The sequence below is a fragment of the Crinia signifera genome, chromosome 2, assembly GCF_055691185.1.
Source record: "Crinia signifera chromosome 2, ASM5569118v1, whole genome shotgun sequence".
NCBI classification, from domain to species: Eukaryota; Metazoa; Chordata; class Amphibia; order Anura; family Myobatrachidae; genus Crinia; species Crinia signifera.
This window is the reverse complement of record NC_139218.1, coordinates 366,904,937-366,931,269: the sequence shown is the minus strand read 5'-3', so window position 1 is coordinate 366,931,269 and position 26,333 is coordinate 366,904,937. Positions and strand designations below refer to the sequence as shown.

Genomic DNA, 26,333 nt, shown 5'->3' with positions numbered 1-26,333 from the left:
TCGCCATTTATGTTATGCTAACCGTGAGCAGAGCAAGGAAGTAGTGGTTACCTATCTCCTAAAGGGCCAGATGCACTAATCTTCAAAAGTGATAAAATGGAGAGTGATAAACAGCCAGCCAATCAGCTCCTGCCTGGCATTTTTCAAACACTGTCTGTGACATGACAGGTAGGAGCTGATTGGCTGGCTGTTTATCACTCTCCATTTTATCAAATTTGAAGCTTAGTGCATCTGGCCCAATGGCTGGTGCACTGATTACCGCGATTTCCTCAAGGCCGAGTATCGGGAGAAATGGGAGGTATTTAATGGGGGAGAGGCTAAAACAGAATCCGGGCCTACTTACTGAGACTTCTAGTGCCATGTACGGAAAATAAGATGCTGGCCCGATAGGCAGTCATTAGATCCATACAGTCTAGGTCAACAAGCATTACGTCGACGGGCCATAGGTCGTCACATGGAAAAGTCCATGTCAACCATAAGTGGACACGGTCAAAATGTTGACTCAATGTCAATCTTAAGCCTACATGGTCAAAATGTCGACACAAGCAATAGGTCGACATGTCCGGCCATCCCCTCCCTATGGGCAGGGCACATAGGACCACTTTAAAAATGGGCAGGCCATGCAAAAAGAGCTCAAAAGGAACGAAACACACCTGCTTCTTTTTGTTTTCGACTTTATCCATGGTTTACATCCCTGTCTATGACTGAGCAAGTACCGAGGCACCAACATTAAGCGTACGCAGACGCTGTAATGTCACTTAGTGCACCCTAAGACACTGGTCACACCATAGAAACATGCACCTGTCACTGGTGCACATGTGTCACGTGAGTGTGGCCTTCGATGTGAACAATGAATCGCCTGTGACACGCCTGCAAATCTCCCTAACACGTCACGCCCGTAAGATGGTCCATCTCTGTGCATTTGTTTAGCCACCTCGCAGTCATGCCCAGGAATGTCTACTTCGTCAAGGAGGAGGGACTGCAGCTTCAACATTCAAATAGGGGAGCCGCACAAACCGACATTCCTACCTGACTCACTGGCAGCTGGTGTTTCTCCCCTATTTGAATTTTGAACTGTGCTGCGGCCGCACCTCCGGAGCCGCCACTGGTCAACAGGGTTATTGGCAGACAGTAGATAAGCAGGAAAAAAGGATTAACAGTATTATCTGTTCCTGTGCTTTTCGGATGTAAGTACAGCAATGTTGGGAAATGCCTCCAAAATAAAACCCCGCACCTTTGCTCCCCATTCTCTGGTTCTGCCAGCGGCAATCTATAAAGTAACCTGTAGTAGCTGCAGTGTAAGGAAAAAACAAATGTACAAGTCTGCACACTAACATTACATGACACCGCACAGTGTGGGTGACAAATTGTTTTTATTTTTACATTAAATTAAGGTTTGTGATCATCTTTAGATTGCTGGATTTGATCCTGAAATGTTGGTTACTAGAATTTATGACAGTGCTCGGTAATAGGAAAATATATTTCATGACTTATTGCACAGAGATGGAATTTCTGGTACATTTCCTCTGCGGGAACAATTTTATTAGTACAACCCTGTGTGGAGGAGAACAGTCAGTGGGTACAAGTGCACAGGAGAGAGAGATAAAAGACAAAATTAATACAGTATATTTAGAGTTCAGGCAGTGGTAGTAGGAACGCAAACGCGGTAAACAACTAAAATGACTGAATGAAGGAATTACTCGTTTTCCTATAGTAGTGACACTATTTCCTGCTCAGTGATGTCATAGTGGATGAACACATGGTTGTCTACTAGACAAGTACCTCAAGAACTGGTTCCAATTGGATATCACAAAACAAAAGTGTTATTTAGCCTTGGTGTACAATTAAGCTTTTTTTTTTTTTTTAATGCAGTAGATTAAGAATTGTATAACCGTCCTGACTCGCATCACAAGCCGCAAAAACTACAAAGAGGCTGATATTTGACAAAAAGCTCAAATAGCAAAGCCAAACAAGGCAGTTAGATATCCTTCTTCATAATAATTGTTTCCTATTTCCTGGTTGTATACTGCTGGTGTTCTTTTAAAGTAATACTAGTGTTTGCTCTGATTTTCTTAAGAAGTTTAGTTAAAGCCTTGTCAATACACATGCATCCCAACCTCTTACTGCTGTTTTCATAATTTGCCCACATTTCCTATATGTAGCAAACTCCAGCAAACTCCAGACTGAGCTTGGGTGCGGCAGGTAACACCATCTTTATGTGGCGTTACACAACAGTGGTCTAGGGGCTTCTCTACCCAATTCCACCTGAGTAAGAGCCAATCAGATTTCTCCCAGCACCTCAGAGGCTGTCCATTGTGCATAAGCAGAAAGATTCCTGGGTTCTGAGCCTGTATGTCCTATCACAAAGGTCAGTGCTCCTCTAGAGGGCTGTCCTAACTTGTATACAGTGCCATGGGCATGCATCAATAGCACTGTGTGACTGTGAGTTGTGCTTAGGGGGAAGGGAAGCCAGTTTCTGATAGAATGGAGCTGGTGCCAATGTCTCAGTGGGTCCTCAGACACTGGCTGACATTGGACTGTGCATGTGCAATCTCATCCCAAAATCCAGAGATCGGAAACTCCAATCCGGGGATTGAAATCCTGGCAATTTTAGGGCCAAATCTCAGAATACTGCCGATCCCGGAATTGACCACCCTAATCCGGCTTTTTTTTTTTTTTTTTTATTACGGCACCCTAGAGCATCAGAATTTTTATCATGACACCCCTAGGCCAAATGCTTTTTATGGAGAAATGTAGAAAGGAAGATTAAATTCTGTAAAATGTGTTTATAAGTCATCATTAGGTTCAATTACGTGGTGAGGGACAGGATTTAGGTTTGTCCACATATTTTATGATTGTCAGCTACAAGCACATTGACCATACATCTTTTTGATTGGTACTGGACCACCAACCCAAGGCACCCATGTCAGTACCCCAAGGCACCTCTAGGTGCCACAGCACACAGTTTGGGAACCACTGCCCTAGCGCTTTCATCTGTGAAAATATAGAAAATTATCTGCAGCTAATTGTCAAAAATAAGCAAAACAACTAAGCAAAACAAAGAAAATTAGCATGTGCAAATATTTGTCCTTATGGGAGGGGGATAATGAGGTGGTAGTATATTTGTAACCTGTCTCTCTCCGTTGGAGTTCCAGGTAGGTATCTGTGATTGCTAATGGTGGCATTTGTTTTAATCATGGCAATATTCTAGCTAATCAAAAAGTAATCAAGTGCCGTAAATTGGAGTATAGCATGGCTACGCCCACAAAACACTTCTTTATATATGGCTCTGGTCTTGGAAAACATATAGGCTTCTTAGGTCTTTAGAACTCTCAACATCTATCCTGCCCTGCGTTACTCAGCGTCTCTCTGCCACTTCATATTGGATGCCTTCCCGCCACCTTTAATACAGTCTTTGAAAAATTGAACAAATAATCTTCCTTCCAGTCAACAAAAGCCACCTACCTGACCTCTGCAATTCAGTTGTCAACACAGCAATAAAATCTCATCCCTTAACACTTGCTGTATTGTCACCCTCGTCACAGAGCTGTCTGACTCCCCACATCCAATCTGTAGAAAAATCCTATTGCATCGCTCTTAGCAACATATACTACACGCTCACATACCATACAGCTAAACACATTTTCCAGATTATAATCTGGATGGATTAATGAGCAATATTCGGTATCAAACACCTTTATTCCTTTATTAACATTACCTGTATAGGGCCAGCACATTCCTTTACACTATACATGTGTTGATACCAACATATCAGCTGCTCTCATTATATAGGCTGTTTGCTAAATGACAGTAGCTGACTGGTTGCAGATTGTAATTAGACTCCACCCCTCCATTTTTTCCAATAGCAATATAAGGCATATAAATCCATTTTTTTTTACAATTCTAAAACAATGCAAGAAAATAGTTTCAATGAATAGCGTATCTGACTGCAATGCCACAGGCAATGAGTTTGAATCCAGTGTATGTGTCAGCATCTTGAAATTTAATAAATTGTGACCAAATACCAAAAGTGCTCACAGGTTAATGAAGGATGTAAAGGTATTAGCAACAGAAGGGTCGGGGGGGGGGGGGGGGGGGGGGAGGGTGGAGCAGACTGGGGTAGACAGAAGGATGCTTGGCTTTAAAAGCAGAAAAACAAATGTTAATAATTAATTGATGGCAGGAGTCTCCTTAAAACCCCCAAAATGCACAGATATCAAAGTGTTTAAATACCTAAAATTAGCATAGGTTACACCAATTAGTGCAAATGCCAACATGCATCTCAGGGCCACCTACTGAACAGCATTTGCTGCTTTTGTATCTCTTTGGAAGTAGGAATCTGAATATTACTAATAATCTTTCCTAACTACGTGTTATGGGAATTGATTGTGTTTTATAATTATCTGGATAGTCTGCTGATTAGAGGAGATCTAAGCGGAAGAAGAGACAATAGGAAATTGGTAGTAAATTACTTTCACAGATTAGTCTTGAAATGCTGCTAACTGACTACCACCGTAATGTTATGACGGAGAGAGTGACGACAGCAGCTTACTGGCTGTGAGTCTGCAGCATATCATTAAGCAGGTGTCTAAGGCAAAACAAACTGGACATTTAACTTGATTGCTGACAGGAAGGCGCCACACAATTTGGCAGTGCAGCAGTAACGGGCACATCAATATCAGCACCCATCTGCATTCTATTTAATGTGATGTTACAAGCAATTTTCTGATGAAAGGTACAGTTATTTTTAGACCTAGATGTTCTGGTACTGCGGAAATCAAACTTTTATTGTAGCAAGATGTTTTGATTTTCCCCAGTCTGGAAAGCCTTCCTGTATAAATGAGCTTTTGCTTATGGCTCAAACTTACAAATAAATAAAAATACTCACAAAACAACATAAAGAACTGATTCAGTATATCCAAGGAGATGTATATTGGGGTGTGGATCATATTGTCGACAGTCATTAGGTTGACACCGTTGGGTCGACAGGTGGCAAGGTCGACAGGTGTAAAGGTCGACATGGGACAATGTCAACATGTGTTTAGGTTGACATGGGTTAGGTCGATAGGTCGACATGGTTTTTATTACTGTTTTTTACCCAAATGTCGACACAGTCAACATGGACACAGTTGGAAGTCAACCACAGCCCCTCGCATCGTGCACTATTTTTTTCTCCCACTACGCTCTAGTGCAGGGCTGGGCAACACCGGCCCTCCAGATGTTGATGAACTACACATCCCAGCATGCCTTGCATCAGTTTCAGCATGGCCACATAGCATAACTAATGCAAAGCATCCTGGGATGTGTAGTTCATTAACATCTGGAGGGCCAGTGTTGCCCAGCCCTGCTCTAGTGGATGGTAGGGCATGAAATACCTCCTGTCGGCATATGTCGGGTCAAAAAATAGGAATTTGGTACTCACCGTTAATTCCCTTTCTCCGAATCCGTAGGGGACACTGAAGTCTACGCTGGGGACGTCCCAAAGCCATCCCCACGGGTGGGAAGGCACTGGGCATCCTGAAGCACCGCACGGCCGAAACTGGAGGCAGATGCCGCAAAGGTGTCAAACCTATAAAACTTAACGAAAGTATTAGGGCCCGACCAAGTGGCCGCCCTACATAACTGTGTCAGGGAAACTCCCCTGGCAGCGGCCCAGGACGGCCCCACCGAACGGGTGGAATGGGCCGAGATCCTGACTGGCGGTGACTGTGAAGCATGAAGGTAGGCTTGCTTAATGGTGAGACAGATCCACCTAGCCAGAGTCTGTTTAGACGCTGGCCAACCCCGCTTTGCCGAAGAATAAAGGACAAAAAGTGAATCCGACCTTCTGAGATCCTTGGTCCTATTCACATACACCTGCAAGGCTCGGACCACGTTCAGCGAGGCGGAATCTCCCGTAAGAGCTGGAACCACGATTGGCTGATTTAGGTGATAAGATGAAACCACCTTAGGCAAATAATCCAACCTGGTCCGAAGCTCAGCCCTGTCCGGATGAAACACCAGGTAGGGAGACCGGCATGAAAGAGCGCTAAGATCGGACACCCGGCGCGCCGATGCTAACGCGAGCAGTAACACCGCTTTCCAAGTTAACAACCGCAACTCAATAGAGTCTAAAGGTTCAAAAACACTTGACTTAAGATAATCCAAAACTAAGGAAAGATCCCAAGGTTCCTCCGGAGCCCGCACTGGGGGCTGAAGACGGAGAACCCCGCTCAGAAACGTCTGCACCTCAGGAATGACGGCAAGACGCCTATGAAAGAAAACTGACAATGCAGACACTTGTACCTTAAGGGACCCTAGGCGCAAACCCGCCTTAAATCCGGCTTGCAGAAACTGCAACAACCGAGACAAAGAAAACACAGCCGTGGGCAAGTTACGGCACTCGCACCACGCTACATAGGCCTTCCAAATACTATAATAATGCCGTGAAGTCACCTCCTTCCTGGCCCTTATCATAGTGGGAATCACTGATTTAGGAATTCCTCTTCTGCTCAACAGTGTGGCCTCAACGGCCATGCCGTCAAACGAAGTTGCCGTAAGCCTTGGTAGGCAAACGGCCCCTGCTGTAGAAGATCGTCCCTTAGAGGTAGCTGCCAAGGATGATCTATCAGGAGCCCCTGAAGGTCGGCATACCAAGGACGACGAGGCCAATTCGGTGCCACCAGGATGACCGTGGACCTCTCCCGCTTGATTCTTCTGAGTACCAACTGAATCAAGGGCAACGGAGGGAACAGATAAATTAGAGAGTAGTTCCAACTCGCGGTCAGCGCGTCCGTCGCTACCGCCTCTGGATCCCGAGACCTGGAACAATACAGCCGCACCTTCCGATTGCTCCTGGAAGCCATCATGTCCACCTGAGGCATCCCCCATCGGTGGGCGATCTGGGCAAATACCTCCGGATGTAAGGCCCACTCCCCAGGGTGAACATCCTGGCGACTCAGATAGTCCGCCTCCCAGTTGTCCACCCCGGGAATGAAGACCGCTGACAAAGCCAGAGCATGCCGCTCTGCCCATTGCAGAATTGGACGTACCTCCTGCATGGCTCCGCGACTGCGCGTTCCGCCCTGCCGGTTCACATAAGCCACAGCCGTGGCATTGTCCGACTGAATGCGAATCGCCTTCCCCCGGAGGATCCCGTCCGCATAGGACAAGGCCAGACGAATCGCGCGAAGCTCCAAGATGTTTATAGACAGCTTCGCCTCCTGAGACGACCAACGACCCTGGAAGTGCTGCCCCAACCCAACAGCTCCCCAGCCTCGGAGGCTGGCATCGGTCGTGACTATAGTCCAATCCCAGATTCCGAACCGTCGGCCCTCCAACAAATTGGCCGACAGTAGCCACCACTGGAGAGAGAGACGGCTGCAGGGCGATAACACCACCATCTTGTACATGTGCAAGTGGGAGCCCGACCACTTCCTGAGCAGGTCCAATTGAAAGGTCCTTGAATGGAAACGCCCGAACTGCAGAGCCTCGAACGAGGCTACCATCTTGCCCAGCAGTCGGATACATAAGTGCACCGACACTCTCCGAGGTCGAAGCACCTGCCGAACCAACTCCTGCAGGGACAACATCTTTTCCCGAGGCAGAAAAACTTTTTGAACCTCCGTGTCCAAAATCAACCCCAGGAATACAATCCTTCTTGAAGGATTCAGCTGAGATTTCTGGTAGTTGAGAATCCAGCCATGGTTCAGTAACGTCTGGCAGGTTACCTGAATAGCCTGCGTCAACTGATCCCTGGATTCGGCCTTGATCAATAAATCGTCCAAATAAGGAACGATTTTTACTCCCAGAGAATGAAGCAACTCTACCATCACTGCCATTACCTTGGTAAACAGACGTGGGGCCGATGAAAGGCCAAATGGCAGAGCCCGAAACTGAAAATGGAGATCCCTTATCGCGAAACGAAGAAACTTCTGATGCGGGACGTAAATGGGAATATGCAAATAAGCATCTTTGACATCCAAAGATGCTAAAAATTCCCCCGGCTCCAGCCCTGCAACCACAGAACGAAGAGACTCCATCTTGAATCTGTGGTACGTGATATATACGTTTAAAGCTTTTAAATTCAATATTGGTCGAACCGAACCGTCCGGTTTCGGGACCAGGAACAGGGGAGAATAAAACCCCTCTGTGCGTTGTTCGGCAGGAACCGGCATTATAACTCCTGCGGTCAACAGTTTCTGTACTGCTTGAAGAAGCAACTGACGGCTCAACTCCACGTGAGGCAAACCTATTGTAAAAAACTGGTGAGGGGGAGTACTGGAAAACTCCAGTCTGTACCCTTGCGCAATGACGGACAGAACCCACTTGTCCTTGCAAGACCCCTCCCATGCCTGCCAGAAGTCCAACAGGCGAGCCCCTACTCTGGGATCCCCCAGGTAGGAGGGCCGGGAGTCATGCTGCGGGCTTTTCGGTTTGCTTGACGTCTGCGCGCCGAGCAGCTGGTCCTGAGGAAGTGGTTGCTCCACCAAACCCTCTGCCTCTGCCACGAGAAGCGGTAAAGGATCCTCTGGACTTACCTCTGAACTTAGGTGCCCCCCGAAAGGAGCGAAAGGCCAGCCCTTGGTAAGGCTTTTTGGGAGGAGGAGTCGCGGAAGGCAGGAAAGTTGATTTGCCTCCTGTGGCCAGGGAAATCAACTTGTCTAACTCCGGGCCAAACAGGACCTCTCCCGTAAACGGAAGAGCCTCTACCGCCCTTTTAATGTCCGCCTCCGCTTGCCAGGACTTAAGCCACAAAGACCTCCTGGCCGTAATGGACTGAGCCGAAATCCTTGCCACCAGAGCCGCAGAATCCCTTGCAGCCTCTCCAATATACATTGCAGATTCCCACATCTGTTCTGCTAACTCCCCAGCGTAGACTTCAGTGTCCCCAAGGATGAAGGAGAAAAAAAGTAAAAAAAACCATGTCAACCGTCCGACCTAACCCATGTCAACCTAACACTGTTGACCTAAACCCATGTCGATCCTTGCCATCTGTCGACCTTCAACCATGTCGACAGACACCTTTCGACCCAACGGTGTTGACCTAATGACTGTCGACCTAAGTGGTGTCGACAATACGACTGTATCCCGTATATTGGTGGTGAGCCGCAATCCTGGGCAGCACAGATATCAACCAGGTGCGATACCCCCATTATATCAAGTTTTACCACACACAGCCAAGGGGTGTGAAGGAAAGGTAGAGACTAGATCCCCTTCAGTTTTGATTACAGGATATGATGTTCAGTGAGGGCGGAAGTTGTTAGATGCCCTCACAACTTTTTTTATTTTATCTGTAATTCACGTAGGTTTAGGTTATTTTGTTTTATTTTAGCTGCATTGTGCACTTGCACGCTTTGGGCACGGTGGCTCGCTTCGCTCGCCACAGATTTATATTCCCCCTCCAGGTATACGTGGACCCAAGGCATGATGGGAAAATTGTGAAAATTCAAGGGGATCTAGACACTACCGTGAAGGAACAGGTGAAATGTCCTGCGCTGCAAACTTGCTTCATTCTTCATTTTACATCTTCGTTTGCAAATTGTACAATAATTTATTAGTTGCAAAAGAACTGGCAGCTTCAGCCTAATAATATCCATGGCACGGGTCACTACATAACGAGCCAGCCCTGTGTACATTCTCCTCAGCTTTGCTATTTTTCCCAACACCCTTGCCAGTGGCAGTTACAGAGGAGGGGCTGCATCATAGGCCAAATTTCAAATAGGGGAGCCACCCCACCGCCACCCCAAACACTGCCAATATCACTAGCTGAGACTCAGACAGTTGGGGCGTCTTCCATATTTGAATTTTAGACTGTGCCGCAGCCCCCACATCTGCAACTGCCACTGGCAAGGAAGTCCAGGAATGGAGCATTGGGTCTCTCCTGGAATGGGTCATGTAGCAGCTGATTGGTTGTTATGGACAACTTCTCCGCTGCTTCGTACATCTAGCCCTTTAATTTTGGTGTGGCTAACAAGTAAAGTCTATGGAGTGATAAATGTGGATATTTGACATGACTTGGGGATGTATGTACACACACACACGCACAAAAAAAACCCATTGTGTTATAATGCAGCATTAAGGACATAATAACAGACGACAACCCCATACCTTATGCTCTCTTCGATGGACTCTTCATCATTATCTTCCAGGTCTCTGTATTTGTCCGGGTCAGGGAGAGCGCTTAGGTCCACATCCTCCTCGCTGTCATTACGGTCAAGATATGCGACAGCCTCCTCCTCTTCCTCTTCCTAGAAAAAAAAAGCAGTTTCCAAATATTAGACGCTAAGTCTTATACGTGACCCAACTTCCCCATTTATCAGAACAAATCCGTGGCTGTCTATGGCTCTATAGACAGGGCACTACATTATTGCCCCCTACCCAATGATCAGTAGATGCTGTAACGCACATTAAAAGCCCACATCATGTGACCCTCGCTTACAGGAGGACTCGGAGTTACTCATTAGTTCACACGGGTTGATGCGCTGTACACGGTCTGCTTACAAAACGATGACTCCACCAACGTGCAAATACATACAGTAGGTGGTTCTCACATCTCTTCTTGGACAACCAATTAAAAAGTAACGTCTGGTGAGCTACGGGCACAGATATGCTGTCGCCATGACAACCACTCTAACCAGTTACGGGTATAGCTATCAACGTAAGCCCAGAATGGCAATACTTATTTATGATCTAAGTTATAGGGTGCCACAAATCTATGCAACACCGTACCGGATAACCAAACAAAATATACATATTAACAAGCTAGTCGATCTTAAATACAACACACAGCGGCATGCCATCGCAAACATGAGGTAATATTATATTAGAGTGGGCAGGGCATGGGATGGGAGTAAAATTCAGTAGTGTGTGATCAGCAGACACGTGTATGAGCCAGCAGGCAATACTAGAGACACTGCAGGGCAGGATGAGACAAGGTGACACGGTGTTCTGCGGTAGAACAAGATGGCGGAGAGCCAGAAGAGCTTATATAGTAAGGGGGTGTGGTGAACCGTTGGAGGGTGATCCGGGAAAGGTGAATGGTATGTCAAGATTGTTATAAAAGGATACAGCTATAAAGAGAAATACATCTTATGATAATCCACTATGGTATGTGTTGCTCGGCCATGTGCAGTGGGAGCCAGGTCACGTGCCACCTGCCTGGCCTGCCCTGCCAGTGCAGGCGACGGGTATGAAGAGACAGAAACAATCTGAAAGGTGTAATGGCCTGGGTAAAGGTGAGGGGGGCAGGGTAATAACTTTTCATTAACCCTTTATTAATGCTGCCGCCATTCATTCACATCACCCACAGCTACCCCTTCCTGCCTCCCACACACTGTACCTGATACCCCTTCCTGCCTCCCACACACTGTACAGTGTGTGGAAAGCCAGGAGGGGCAGCCTTCCACACACTGTACCGGCTGCCCCTCCCTGCCTTCCACACACTGTACCGGCTGCCCCTCCCACACACAATAATGGCTGCTCCTCTCTGCACTGTATTGACTGTCACTTCCAGCCTCCCACACACTGTACCAGCTGCCCCTCCATGCCTCCCACACACTGTACTGGCTGCTCCTCCCTGACTCCCGCACACTGTAACAGCTGCCCCTCCCTGCCTCCAACACACTGTACCGGCTGCTCCTCCCTGCCTTACACACACTGTACCGGCTGCCCCTCCCTGACTCCCGCACACTGTAACAGCTGCCCCTCCCTGCCTCCAACACACTGTACCGGCTGCTCCTCCCTGCCTTACACACATTGTACCGGCTGCCCCTCCCTGCCTTACACACACTGCACCGGCTGCCCCTCCCTGCCTTACACACACTGTACCGGCTGCCCCTCCCTGCCTTACACACACTGTATTGGCTGCCCCTCCCTGCCTTACACACACTGTATTGGCTGCCCCTCCCTGCCTTACACACACTGTATTGGCTGCCCCTCCCTGCCTTACACACACTGTATTGGCTGCCCCTCCCTGCCTTACACACACTGTACCGGCTGCCCCTCCCTGCCTTACACACACTGTATTGGCTGCCCCTCCCTGCCTTACACACACTGTATTGGCTGCCCCTCCCTGCCTTACACACACTGTACCGGCTGCCCCTCCCTGCCTTCCACACACTGTACCGGCTGCCCCTCCCACACACAATAATGGCTGCTCCTCTCTGCACTGTATCGACTGTCACTTCCAGCCTCCCACACACTGTACCAGCTGCCCCTCCATGCCTCCCACACACTGTACTGGCTGCTCCTCCCTGCCTTACACACACTGTACCGGCTGCCCCTCCCTGACTCCCGCACACTGTACCAGCTGCCCCTCCCTGCCTCCAACACACTGTACCGGCTGCTCCTCCCTGCCTTACACACACTGTACCGGCTGCCCCTCCCTGCCTTACACACACTGCACCGGCTGCCCCTCCCTGCCTTACACACACTGTACCGGCTGCCCCTCCCTGCCTCCCACACACTGTACCGGCTGATCTTCCCTGCCTTACACACACTGTACCGGCTGGCCCTCCCTCACACGCTGTACCAGATTCCCCACTCTTCCTTCCATACACTGTCCCGACTGCCCCTCCCACACACACACACACTAAACCAGCTTGCCCCTCCCTTCCTTCCACAAACTGTTCTGACTGCCGAACCCTGCCTACCGAGCTCCGGGCACCGAAAGAGTAGCACCCCACATTTGCTGCCCACAGGTTCGCCCTCTGAATGCCGCCCGTCCACTGTGGAGGCGCAGAGTCTCTTGACAGCATTACAGAGACCTGCTTCTGTATTTTATGCTGAAGGAAACATAAAATACCCACGTAGCATTGCCCGGTCCATCTATGTACAGACAGCTGCTGCACATCAGCATTTACTGACAGTGTTTTACTAAATTCATGGGTCACAAAGCCCTTTCCTCCATTCAATGACCTGCTCATCTCAGCAGGAGCTTGTAACAGAGCTACTCGACCATAATAAGTTATATGACCCTGCAATAGTCTGAATTATGTCAGGCTCTGCAGGAACAGGGAAGATGTCATGTGATGTCAGGCGCTGCGGGAAGGAATACATGCTGTGTGATATAAACTAAATACATCCTGGCCTAATCATCTCCCTCTGTTATCACAAACATGGGAAGTATGTATAGAAAATCTAAGTGATAATGAACAGGACACATACTTGCCTACTTTTTAATTCTCCTCTCTGGTAGAAGCCCAGAGAGGAGACCAGACAGCAGCTTGTCAGGGGGGCGGGACGAGGTGGACGTCACTAAGCCCCGCCCCCATAGCAGGCGAAGGTGGCAATGTGTGGATCCGCTTGCTGGGGGAGGGGCTAAAATGCTGCGATTCGAGACATTTTAGCCCAGCGAAATCAGTATGTATCGCAGTGGGGAAGGGGGGTGCGGGGGGACAGCATGGTGGATGCAGGACACTTGCCCACCTTCCCAGGGGTCCGGTAGGGGGACCCGAATTTTGGGAGCCTCCCGGCCATTTCAGGAGGGTATTCAAGCCTGATATAATATACGGCACTTCAGAGGATACGTGTGCTCGTCAACATGTTGAACCATGTTGGCAATCTAGTGTTGAAATAATGAGCGAGATTTGTTCTAAGATTGGAGTTATACTGAAGATGGGATGTCGCCCATATCAATCAATCAGATTTTATCTATTGTCTTCTAGAAGGTGCTAAAAAAAAGAAGTAGACTCTTATTGGTTGCTATGGGATACATCCAGTCTTCAATATAACTTCTATCTTAGTAAATGTACCCCCCTTTCACCTATACGTGAAAATCCCTGTTTTTTTCACGCATCAACCCGGGACTAGCGTATGTCTGAAAGGGTATTCCCTGGATTTCACTCCCAGATCCTGAGAACCTGCAATCGACCCGGGTCATTAAAATCCCGGGATCGAACCTGGGAGTGAAATCCTTGGTAGTATGTCTGAAAGGGGTAGAACAGTTGCAAATGCAGTGGTACTCACAATGATAACTATAGTGGTTATACTCCTATGTGGTCATACGGCTGTCTATGATCCAGATTATGGGATGTTGCTTGAGACTCTGATCGCTCTGGCTGGTGGCAACACACTTCCTACATACCGCTTACACGCGGTTAACAACATATGGGGCCTGTTGCTTTGAGCTGTTCGGAAAACAGTCTCCTCTGAGCTGCAGCAAGTATGTACCAAGCTCTCCCCACTCACTAAGAGGTGTAGATGTATAAATCAGTGATAACGGAGAAGTGATAAAGTGCCTGGTACTCTATCACCAGCCAATCACCTCCTAACTGTCCCTTTTTGAACCCAGCCTGTAGATTAACAGTCAGGAGCTGATTGGCCGGTGATAAAGTACCAGGCACTTTGTCACTTCTCCTCCCTTATCACTGCTTCATACATCTACCCCTCAGTTAGTTGTTTTTCTCTATTAAACCCTGTTTGGAGGGGTGTCAGACGCATTTACCAGACATCGGATCCCGACTGTCGAATCAGACACCCGGGTTCCTGACAGCCGTTGGCTATTTTCCCTCGTGGGTGTACACGACCCCCGCAAGGGGCTTAGTTGCGCTCACCATGCTGTCTGGGTCCGCCCAGTCGGGATCCCAACGTCGGGCTAATGACTGTCGGGATCCCGACTGTCGGACCCTGGTACCACACCCGTTTGGAGGCTGCAGTCTGGGAGTTTCCAAATCAGTGGCTATTCTTTGTCACACATAAGTCTGTTAGGCTCCATTACCTGACTCGGCGGTCCTGGACCCCCACAAGGGAAAAAAGCCCTTTGTCAGTCGGGATCCCAACTGTTGAACAGTCGGGATTCCGATGTCGGTATCTAGATCGTTGGGATCTCGTCTGTTGGGCAGTCAGTCAGCACCCCTACACATGTGTGAGGTATGCACAGCTATGTAACATGTTAATGGAATATTTATTACCTACTTAGCACACATTAGTACTTTGTTGTGAGTTATCAGAGTATTTTCATTTGTGCTTTGGATTTAGAAATACCATTAAAAAAAAAAAACACCTGACGTAGTAAACTAGCTTTGCTTTGAAGTGGGTCGGTAGTGTATTTTTATACAGAGCTGTGATGAGAGCTTTTCATCTTCTTGCTGGTTAATATCGGCTGAATATCACAGAGACTCATTCAAAGGCAAATTGCATATTTTTATGACCTCGGTGAAGTTCTAGGTGTTTCAAGATCAAATCTACCGGTAGCTCACAAAGCTGGACTTGGATTAACAGGATGATCATAAACTGAATAGCTGATGTGCGCTGGGCGGAACAATTTACCCCTTGTCACCCCTTTAGGAGTCAAATTTTGAAAAATTCCTGCTTAGTGCAAATAACAGTCACATCGGGAAATGTATGATGGATTGTTATGGGGAAACATGATATTAACACACGGATACCAATTCTATTACTGTGGTGGCGGTGTGTACACTAATGCACGGTGGGGCGCTGGCGGGGGTCGCGTGTTTTCACTACCCCCGCTCCAGCAAATGAAATTACCAAACATTGCGATGTAAAGAAAAAGTGCAGGAAGACCAGGGCATAAAGTGGTCATGCAGAGATGGGGGAACTCATTTCTTTATGCCAACTAATTACACACCATACCCTCCCCCCCATTAGGCAGAGACAGGGCCAGTGGTAGGGTTTTTGGCATCCCCCTGCAAACTAGAATGCTTTCCTGTAAGAATTATTGTGCAGCGCCAATGTGGAGGTTAAAATGTTCCACCTCACCATTAGAGGTGGTGGAACTCAGTTCCACCCAGTTCCCCCTCCTTTAACCCCTGAGGAAAACTTATACAGGCAAGATACGTGCCCGTATCATACTTCTTTTCATTTTTAGAAGCTTTAATAATCGTACCCCTTGCTGTTTAGGACACAAGTGTGGGCAGATCTGCACTATATAGACAAGACAGCCAAGACTTTCTGGCTTCCCATACGTGAACGCGCATCGGGATCGGATCGGGATCGCAAGGGTTAAAACCCTTGCGATCTGCATTCGATGTTGATCCGATGCCGATCCGATGTTGACTATCGTCAACATCGGAAAGGAAATCGGACCGTGTGTACACAGCATAAGAATCCATGGTTTCCTCCAGCTCAATGAATGGTAACCAGTCTAGAACACTACATGATAATACAAATTCAGAGATATTGGTTACATATATTTGCGCAAATGTATGATATTCCCCCCAACGCATCGTCAAGGCTTCTCTGTATATTTGGGGTCCCTAGCGCTATATCTAGGGTGCGGGGGTGCGGCACCCCAAACAACCAGCATAAGCTAGAATGCCCAGAGCGGCACACCAGTGAAAATTTATAGTGTTAATAAATATTAGTGATAGGAAGCCGAAGTTATGTATAGAGAGAGAGAGAAAAAAATGAAATGTAATAAAAATATTAAAGAAATAGTGTTAGTGTGAAAAAAATAAATAGTGCTAAGTGTTAATAGAATGTAATGGTGTGCCACACCAGAGTCACCCAGCGCAACCAGTCCAGGGGCACCGCACCCCACACCACCGTTACCCTAAATTGGGTCTAGACCTGGACAAAACCACCTGTTCATTGGCGATGCTGATTCTCCAGAAAACAGTATACACACTAATCAAACTTTTTAATACAATATCTCTAATAGGATTGATGGTTTTAACTGTGCACAAAGTGTTTTTCTGTCTCGTCCAAGCAGCACATTGGTGTCACCGAAGGATTTCAGAACCCATCATTTATAAAACAAGAGACACGACAACACTTGGCATGTGTATATCTTTGTTTGGCAAACACTAATTATACCAGTTCTATATAAATAAATAATTAATGATGACAAATATTGACTTGTACAGCTAAGTCCCGGAGAAGCCGCTCTATAACCGTCTAGACGGCGCTGTCAGGTGTTACTTTAGTACAATTGTGCAGTACAGCAATATTCTAGCTGTGCCTCAAGGAACCTTTCGTCTTTTTTCTCCCCTTGATTCTTTTTGCTGGACTGCGAGAAGAGGAAAAATGACAACCAAGATCCTTCATATCTCAGCCTCTCTCGGTTCCTGAGGTCACAGCTGTCAGCACGCAGCTCAGAAAGTGATATCAATGCGAGCTCCTGTGTGTGAGCGCTTCACTGCGCTGATCTCGGCGATTCTCGGATGATCCCCCTGGGAGATCAAATCTGCATTGGAATGGCCCTGTCCTCTGCTGTCTGTATACTAAGGCAGCACATTCGGTACATTTAATTTCTGCAAACACAATAGCAGCCGTTTAGAACAGAACAATAATGAATTTAAGATGCAACTAGGGTCTCCCGGCAGATGTCTATTCAGGATTCCGCACGTTTAAATAACAAATCGAAGAGTACAACGCTGAGCAGGAGAGGAGATATTTTAACATATTTCTTGTGTGTAAATTGTAATTGTATATGATTTTTTACGTGCAGGAATGGAAAAGATTAATGCAGAACTAGATTGGCATGGAGGAGTAGAAGGGCATACACAGAGCAATTTTGTGCTCTTTTCTAAGCAATCCGACTAGATTGCTTAGAAAGTAAGCACAGATCTCTCGTGTGTATGCCCTGAGATACATTGCTTAGCACAAATCTCTACATGTGTATGTGCTCTCCATGGGGCGATCTGGACACAGGGAAATGACCTACCCTAAATAGCTTAGCCCACATCTCTATGTTTGTATGCCCTTTAAGTCAGTGCATGCAGTCAGAATCTAGTCAAATTGCTTAGCAGGTGACTTCAAATCTCTCTGTGTGTACAGAATGAGAGATACGGATTGAGACCTCTCATTCTGAACCACTACCCGGCCTTTTGTTTTGCTTAAGCAAAATTGCTTAGCACAAATCACTGCATGTGTATATGCGCTTGCCATGGGAGATCTGGACATAGGGAAATCGCCTACCCTAAATAGCTTAGCACACATCTCTAGGTGTGTATGCCCTTAGACAATATTTGTATACTAAAATGATGCTTCCATGATTCACCAAAGGCTGCAGTACTATAGGCCTGATTCAGGACCGACTCTTTAGCACTTTGCTGGACCTGTACTGAGCATGTGCAGTACAGATCTACGACACCGGACGATGTACAGCTTGACGCCATTTGGGAGCAGAACGGAGGAAGCCGCAGATGAACCACTGCAGTCTCCGATTATTAACGCAAGCAGGAGGCGTGAGGCCACGTAAGTAGCGATAGCAGCTCCCACCACATCCGAATCAGGCTCTATGTCCGCAGCAGCCATTTAAATCATACTTGCCTAACCCTGGGAGTCTCCTGAATTTCAAAAAGAAACGCCCACCCGCCGATTCTAGCACCACCTTCATCTGAAGTGGGTGGAGCTTTGAAGATATTATTTGATGCTAAGCACAACATCAATGCCACAACCACTGCACAAGGACACAAACTGTGTCACTGCAGAGAGGGATGTTGCCGGGATGACTAATTGTACATCATCACGCAATTCGCAGTGCTCCCTCAACCATGAACTACATTTTCTGGACGCCCAATAACGAACTAACGAGTATGACACAGGCCAGTGATGTTTTACATTAACCTCTTGCAAATTCAAACTTATAGCTGGGCAATTGCAAACACATTTAAAGCCCAAAAATCATTATTAATTATTAATAGTTTTCAAGGCTGTACATCAAACACCAGTAGAACATCTTGAGTGCCAACGTTGCTGTGAGATCCTCAAAATATCCGCTAAAAATTCCAGTGCTGCCCACAGCGGCTGTTCTTTTTTCCTAGTTATATTCCTAGTTTGGAAATTTAAGACCATTATTCCTGTTCTGTGTTTTCTTGGACCTCCACGTTTGGAGAACATTCAGAGCAATCATGTATAAGCTCTCTGCTGACCATGGATTGTCCTACAGCTGAGACCTAAAAACGGACTGCTACTACTGAATACGATCCAGCACTCGGTCAGCCTTGACCAGGCTCGGTGATAACACGGAGCATAGACAGGAGATCTCAGTTATGAGATTTAGGCTGGGCAGTCCCAATTTGAGGACTCTGTCCAGCTGCCCAGACTGCTATGTCCTGCAGGTCAGAATGTTATTCGATATCAGAGGTCCACTGCCGCCCGGACATGTACATCAGCCGCTAAAGCGCATGGAAATGAATAGCATCATTAAACATGAAGACCACACCGACTTCCCTGGTAGTCTGTGAGGTTGGACTTCTCTCCCTGGAGACCAGAACCGGAATAACCAAAATGTGTGACTCTGCAGGAGAGGCATGTACAATCTGTACAGTATGGTGGAATATATCGGCGATTTCTAAATAAAGAACATTACCATTTTAAACCTAATAACTCTCCTGCTGTAATTTCGACAGCTGATCTGTAGAACATGCACTGCATAGACAGATCATGTGGAACCACAGGATAATTTATGAATCAGGGTGCCTGCTTTATAGAGACACCATTGGTTTAAGGAACTGCACAATATCACCATCAGATTACAGGGCCTACATTGTAAAATATTCGAGATTTGGGGTAAAATACCAGAGAAAGACTTTAATTGACCTCCAATACTGTACTGGTATTATGCAGTGTAGCGCACCATACAAAAGTAGAAACAGAAAAAGCAAGAGGGGAAAAAAGGAGTAGAGGACAGAGGGCCGTTACAAAGTAAACATTTTGGGAGGATAATCAGGGATCCATATTTTGTCAAACAAATTGGAGTCGTTAGAAACACGGATATACAGATGTGGCCACATACATCTAACCTTATTTTACATTAAACTTCTACTCGGACCATGCCATGGCGAGGCTCAGCAGCTTTGGCCGATTTTTTTTTGCGACTTGTTCTTCTTAAATAGCATCTTATTTGCAAAGAGAGAATAGAATGCACAAGCATCTTCTGCTGATTGAATAGAGGCATGTTGCATATCATTTAGTGGGTGACTGTGGCTAGATCTACATATGAAATGCTAGGTTACATGGTTTTCCTGGTAAACACTAATGTTCCAGTTTTTTGCAGATATAGCGAACATTTTGCAAATAAGACACATATTTAACAGAAAAATGTTGCAAAGAATACACCTGACACAACAGTCACAAGAAGCTCACACGTTAGGTATAACGCGACTTGTATCGAATGGAGGATAGTTGTATGTGGACACATCTGTGTATATATTATCCTAGGTGTTTTCCTATTCCTGGTTGACTTCAGGGATGGTGGAACAAGGAGCTTCCAATCAGCCGCTACCTGGCCGGTAGGAAAGGAAACAGTATGGCAAACTAATTTATATAGGGGTGGAGGAGATACTTATGGTTGATTGGAATAGGAGCAGTGAGTATATGTGATAGGAGAGCAATGACCTCTAGCCAAAGGCTTAGTATCTTCAGACTGGTCCGTCTCACATAAAGAACGGTGATTTCAGCCGAACAGTCCCTCCAGTCCGATGTATCGGGAAACAGAGTAACGTGTCCTCTTTGAGCCTGACACAGACTGAGCTAGAGAAAGAATTATCCCAGGGCTCAGATTATTCCACAATCTACAATGACACCTACATTAATGGGGGTCTCATATACAGTAGCAGACATAATTGTATTTTTTAATGAATTATTTTATTTATCCCCAGTTATTTACATAGTGCACTCAGGCGATTTCAGCTAAACCCCCGATGTATCAAGATCTAGTTAAACCGTCAGATAGACATCTAACTACATCCTGCCAGCCCCGGAAGCCGCGGCCAAATGCACAATGTAGCAAGAATATTCCTGCCTGCACTGACTATTTGGCCAGGTGATGGCGACACTGCGGGGCTGCACATCACTATCTCTCACTGTGTACACACAGGGCAATTCAAGCATGATGTAGCCAAAATCGCTTAGAAGAATCGCCCCGTGTGGACACTTAGCGAATTTGACTAGATGCACTGGAGATTTTGACTAAGCAATTTGGTGTAACTAATGATAGGCTACGACCTAGTCAAAATTGCCTTGTCTATCTATGGTGGGAGCAGTCTGTAATCACAATGATCTTTTTATCCCAAATGTGTTTGTACTGTACGTCCTGGGAGGCAGAGGAAAGGATCTATGCGTCATATTAAACAAGCTCTGGACAGCCTGCTGTTTATACCCCAGCACAGTAATACGCTCACTCTAAATCTAATATATTTTCCAGTAGACTAACAAAGACAGACACAGGGAAACCATTATCCGTCTGTGCTCCGTAAGCCCCTGCTAGATACAGCCGTGACTGCTAGCCTCACTGAATTCTTATCTACTGCAAAAAAAGAATAGGCAAGGAGGGGGTGATAGGAGGGTACGGTGCGATCTTTTAAGAGCTGTTTTCCTGGGTTTTTTTTTATTCCCCAACAGATTAAATATTTGATAAAGTGGGAAAAATAAAAAGATTATTTCTAGTTATTTAAATAATCAACTGTAAGAGAAGATTACTTCAAATGTTTTCTAGTCTGTAACCCGGAGCTAGAACTATGGATATCCTCATTTCTTTATTTAAAGGGAAATTGTTCCACCCGGCAGAGTAAACGTGGTGCATGACGGAGTCATATCATGTATGAGAGGTACAGATTGCATTACTGCGCTCCTGATATGGGTAATAGTGAATATGCTCTGCGGGTCCAATCTGCCTCATAAACACTGAGGACTAATCATCACAGCTCCTGATGAAAGGACAGAATGCCTTGTAAATTACTGGTACTGCCACACAGGCAATCTAGCCTTTCATATAATGCGGAGCCATAGGACCTTAGGAATGAAAGTAGTAAAACATTTCCTTCTCACATCTGCTAGCAAAAATGTGATGAAAAATAAGGTTATTTGCAGAGAGAGAGAGATAAACAACAGAATGTTTTCTATTGAACAGTCTTAGAAAATGTGAACTAAATTTCACTTACAAACTTTCCCAGCGGTGGCACTGGGGTTTGGCTACTGTTGGGGCTCCCAAAAACTGCTGCAAGTGGTCAAAAATTGGTGTGGCTTCCAAAGAGAGAATTGCCATGCTGGAACCATCCTGGCATCCCTAAAAAGGGGGCGTGGCCTTATTGGAAACCCCCAATTACTTTCCTGTGGGGCGTTCCGTATGCGCATGGATACTCTTCTCGGTAACAGAAGGGGAACTGTTCAATAATGGGTTCCTTAGGACATATTTGCCTAAACATGGTCTAAGTAGAGCTGGGCGGAAGCCTAAATCCCTGTTTACAGGTGTATCTTGTGCTGTGGAAGTTTTTAATTTTTTTTTTTTTTTTTTTTTTAAAGGGGTTTATTTACCGAGATGGGATATCTATTGAAGAAGATATGTTGCTATGGGCAACCAATCAAAATCTACTTACTTAGTACCTTTTAGACTATCATACCTAGAATCTGATTGACCATAGCAACATCCCATCTTCAATACAAATACCAACTTAGCAAATAAACGCCAGTGTGCCAATTAACATATGAGGAGGTATTCAATTGTTTTTCCCCAGCATTTCAGCTCCCTATCTCCAGGGGGTGCTGAGATGAAATGCGTGAATGTGCAGCTAAACCTAAACAGAATGAGCGATATGCACAGAAAAATAGATCCATTGAATATCGCCCTACAACCTCCGGTCATTTCAGACAGGATATCGGTCACAAAACAACAATTGAATACCACCCATGGAATCCTATAAACGGTGATTCACACCACCAAGTATCCCGATGCCCAGACCCTATACCAGTACTGTACAGTGTTCACAATAAGTAGTTAAATGACTAGTGTTGGGGAAAAAGAAACGTAGAAGATGTGAGCGAGAGAAAAGGTCTCAGAGTTCCTAAAACTCTCCCTATTACAAAGGCAGCAAGGCACCGAGAGCCGCCACTTACAGACTGGTACATAACAAAAGCACCATTATTTCTGAAAATCAAATCAGCACATCGGCAGACCTTGCTCAAAGTACATTAGGCACGGCGCACATTTTCTGTCAGCCGAACCTTCCACCTCCTCAGTAAAAGGCCATGTCAGTACAGCTTAACAAGCCCAGGATATTGGATTGAATTCCCCATTTCTTGCTATACCCAAAGTGGTTATACAAAAATTGGACAGATAAGAAATAGTTTATTTGATGTATGGCCATCTTTCTCCACCGAAAGCAATCAAACCTCAAAAGCCGTAAGCTATAACCTTTTTTGGGGATCCTATTATTTATAAAGAAAAAGCAAATATTTTCAATTGCGCTCATGCTGGTAAATCATATTTATTTTAGCGAGTTAACTAAATAATGGCGTATCGCTCTAGTGCTGGTACAGGCTTAAACGGTGTGCGAATACACGGGAGCACTGAGGAGTAATTCATCTATAACCACTATATAGTGTGTAATCTGTCACATTAAGATGCTTCAGATAAATCCAATATCACCTGGCTATCAGACAAACCTATAAAGACAGCACAAATGTTGGCCGCAATCATTTAGGGGCATGGTAGTAATTACGATAAGATTTTGGTAAATGAATACCACAAAACCACTTAAAGCATAGGCATTCTATCAGAGGAGAGGGACGTTTGCAGCATTCCTGAACCCCCCTCCCGTGGGGTGCTCCTAGCTGGCAGAGAGAAGAACAGCTGACAATTGTGTCCCGCTTCTAAATGGTGCAGTACCTCACTCTTACCAGAGGTGCTGCTGACTTGTCACCTCATCCAAGCTCCACCCACACCTGGCTTCATAACCCAGCTTCTCACAGCTATCAGTGCCATGTATAGGATCTGCACCAGTCTTCTACTACTGCTATGTGCTTGACTTCCAGTTACTGACCCTGTGACTAGGAACATGCCTGATGATTGCCTCTGACACCTGTCTGCTGTCTGCCTCTGACCGTGCGGCCATGCTGTCAGCCTTCCATCGCTGAGCAAGTTCCTGGACCTGCTAGTGCCCTTTGATGAGCAGAGTACAGCTTTAGTTGTCACGGTCTTGTATATTATGTCCAACATGTTTACTGGTCGCTATGTCATGCTTCAATAAAAAAAAATCTTTTAAAGAAACCCAACATACACAATTTTGTTGCATTTTCGAATTTGTGTTTGTTACTCGCTTCAACAGAAAATGGTATAGGCTATATACAGACACATAAACCAGTAAAATGTTATTGACCTAAAATAAAATTTCTCAAACTACTAAATAATCGGGGAGTAAAATAACAAAAATATATATTTTTGAAATCCACCATTTTAAACGGTCAATGCATTTTGCAGAAGTATATACATCGATGTACGTATACATGAACTATTCATAAAACACACATAGCTTCTAATGGAAAGCCAGATACACTGTACACATGCCCATCGGAGCGGCGATATGGCGACTACTGACCGCTTGGCACAGCAAGTTGCACCCATGACTTGGATTTGCTGTGCAGTGCCCAGTCTCTTCAATTCCAAACGTTTTATCTATTGCCCTTTGCGGAACGTCCCCAAAAATTCCTATAATATTGTCAGACACCGAAGCAGGAACTCTGCCTCCGGCACAACCCGTGAAGCCAAGCTCCCAATCTCTGACTGGTGCGGTGCCCAGCAAGTGGTAAAGCAGGGATGACTGTCAGTGGGCAGAACAAACAATGCTATCCAGTCAACTGTTTTATACTATCGAAGCTAACCACCAATGGCATTACTGTTGGCCATTCCTACCTTCCTCTGGTAGACACAGCGGTAGGAACCTCTGAGACAAGGCCTTAGGACAATGGTAGGATCACATCTGACCATGTGATTGTGGGGAGGGCACAATGTACAGTAAACAGTGGAATGATTTATTGCCATCTCATTGAGAATGTACCGCAAAGAGTCCTGCCAAAGAGGTTGCCGTGAGGATTTATTCATAAAGTGACTGGCCATGGGGGAGCGTGTATGGTAAAGTAACAGGGGAGTGGTGACTGAAACACAGGCAAGTTGCAATCATTTCAGGGGTGTTGCAGCATACAACTGCTATCCTGGCATGCTGTAAACATGGCTTCCGACGGGCCATACCGTTTGACCATAGAATTGCTCAGGTCTCAGTTCCTATACTCAGGGCCTGATTTACAGTAGTAGACAATGTACAGAATGGGTCCTGGGTTGTGAATCAGACGCCTCCAGTGGCCATCTCAATGCAACTCTTGGCAATGGCCACATATGAACAGTTTCGCACAGTTGCTGCTTAAGGAATCGCAGCTGCAAAGTCATGTGTACCAGCCCAAAATTCATAGAACACCCCTGATCCGAACTATCCGTATATGCAGATATTACAGAAGGTATTGCAGGAGTTACTGCATTTTACACATCATTTGCCTTTATAGTAAATAAAGAAAAATTGTTACTATGCAAAATACAAGTTTCTTCCACCAATACTGCATTGGCGAAGCCTGGGGACACCTCCGCACACCTCTGCCTAATCTGCGTGTGCAACGCCAGCATACCAATGAGATATAAAGCTGTCATCTGCTGGCATCGCACTGTGAAATACAATTACATTATAAATAACAAGTCCTTGGTCCTAGGTCTCTCGACGAAGATTAGAATTCGCCATTCAGCACGGGTTCTTTATATAGGAACAAACAATCCACTTTTACTGTCAACTATGTTCTTGTGCCACCTTTAAAACTTTGCAGTTGACATCCCCAGTTCCAGAAAAGTGACCGACTGCGGCCCCACGAATATTGGGACAGCAGACAATATGGCTGCCCGCCGATGTAGGGAATGTTAGAGTGCAATTAGGCGGGACATTAAACCAGCATTCATACATTTATATTAGCAGTAATAAAAGAGGAAAAGGCCACACACAAATCGGCAACTTAATAAACACTAACAGAAAGAAAGATACGCAGGGGGTAATTTTTCCACGATTCATAGATCCCTGGGATTGGATTGAAAAAATCCCGTTAGTGACCAATGCTTTCTAGAGGGAAATCTCTTAGCAGCAGGTGTTAAGATAGTGCCCCATAGTAGTGGCCTAGTTCATTTTCGCAACCATCAAAAAAAAATTAATTTTCAAGTTGGGAGTCCTTTGGCAATCTATCCGGAAAATGTCCAATGGAATGGTCGGCGCTTAGTAGGCTTGTACTAGGGTACTACTATGGTTTATAAAATAAAGTAGAACATTGTTATGGGGCATAATATTGACTAGGGCACTACCATGTTTGAGAAAACGTAACCGTACCCCTACTTTATTTTATGAGATAAAGTAACTCAAGTTCATATTATGCCACATTACGGTGCCGCCTACTCCTTTTAGGCCTCATTCATATGTGGTTGTAAAGAGTCTGTCGCACGCAAGCCGATTTATGTTTTTTTTACTGCACACGGGTCTGAGCTGCACAGTGCACACACAGCAACTGAATTACAACAGCGCTTACTCAACGAGGGATTAGCTGCTGAGTGAGTGACAGGAACACGGTGCTTGGAGGTGGGCAAG

General features: G+C 45.9%; 1 protein-coding gene across 1 annotated transcript in view; it reads right to left on the bottom strand.

Moving 5' to 3' along the window:
- Positions 1 to 26,333, bottom strand: part of DDX10 (DEAD-box helicase 10) — a 207,419-nt gene that overhangs the window by 20,175 nt on the left and 160,911 nt on the right. The window contains exon 17 of the mRNA XM_083169988.1: positions 10,090 to 10,229. Coding sequence (XP_083026114.1) covers positions 10,090 to 10,229 — 140 coding nt within the window. The remainder of the gene's footprint in view (positions 1 to 10,089; positions 10,230 to 26,333) is intronic.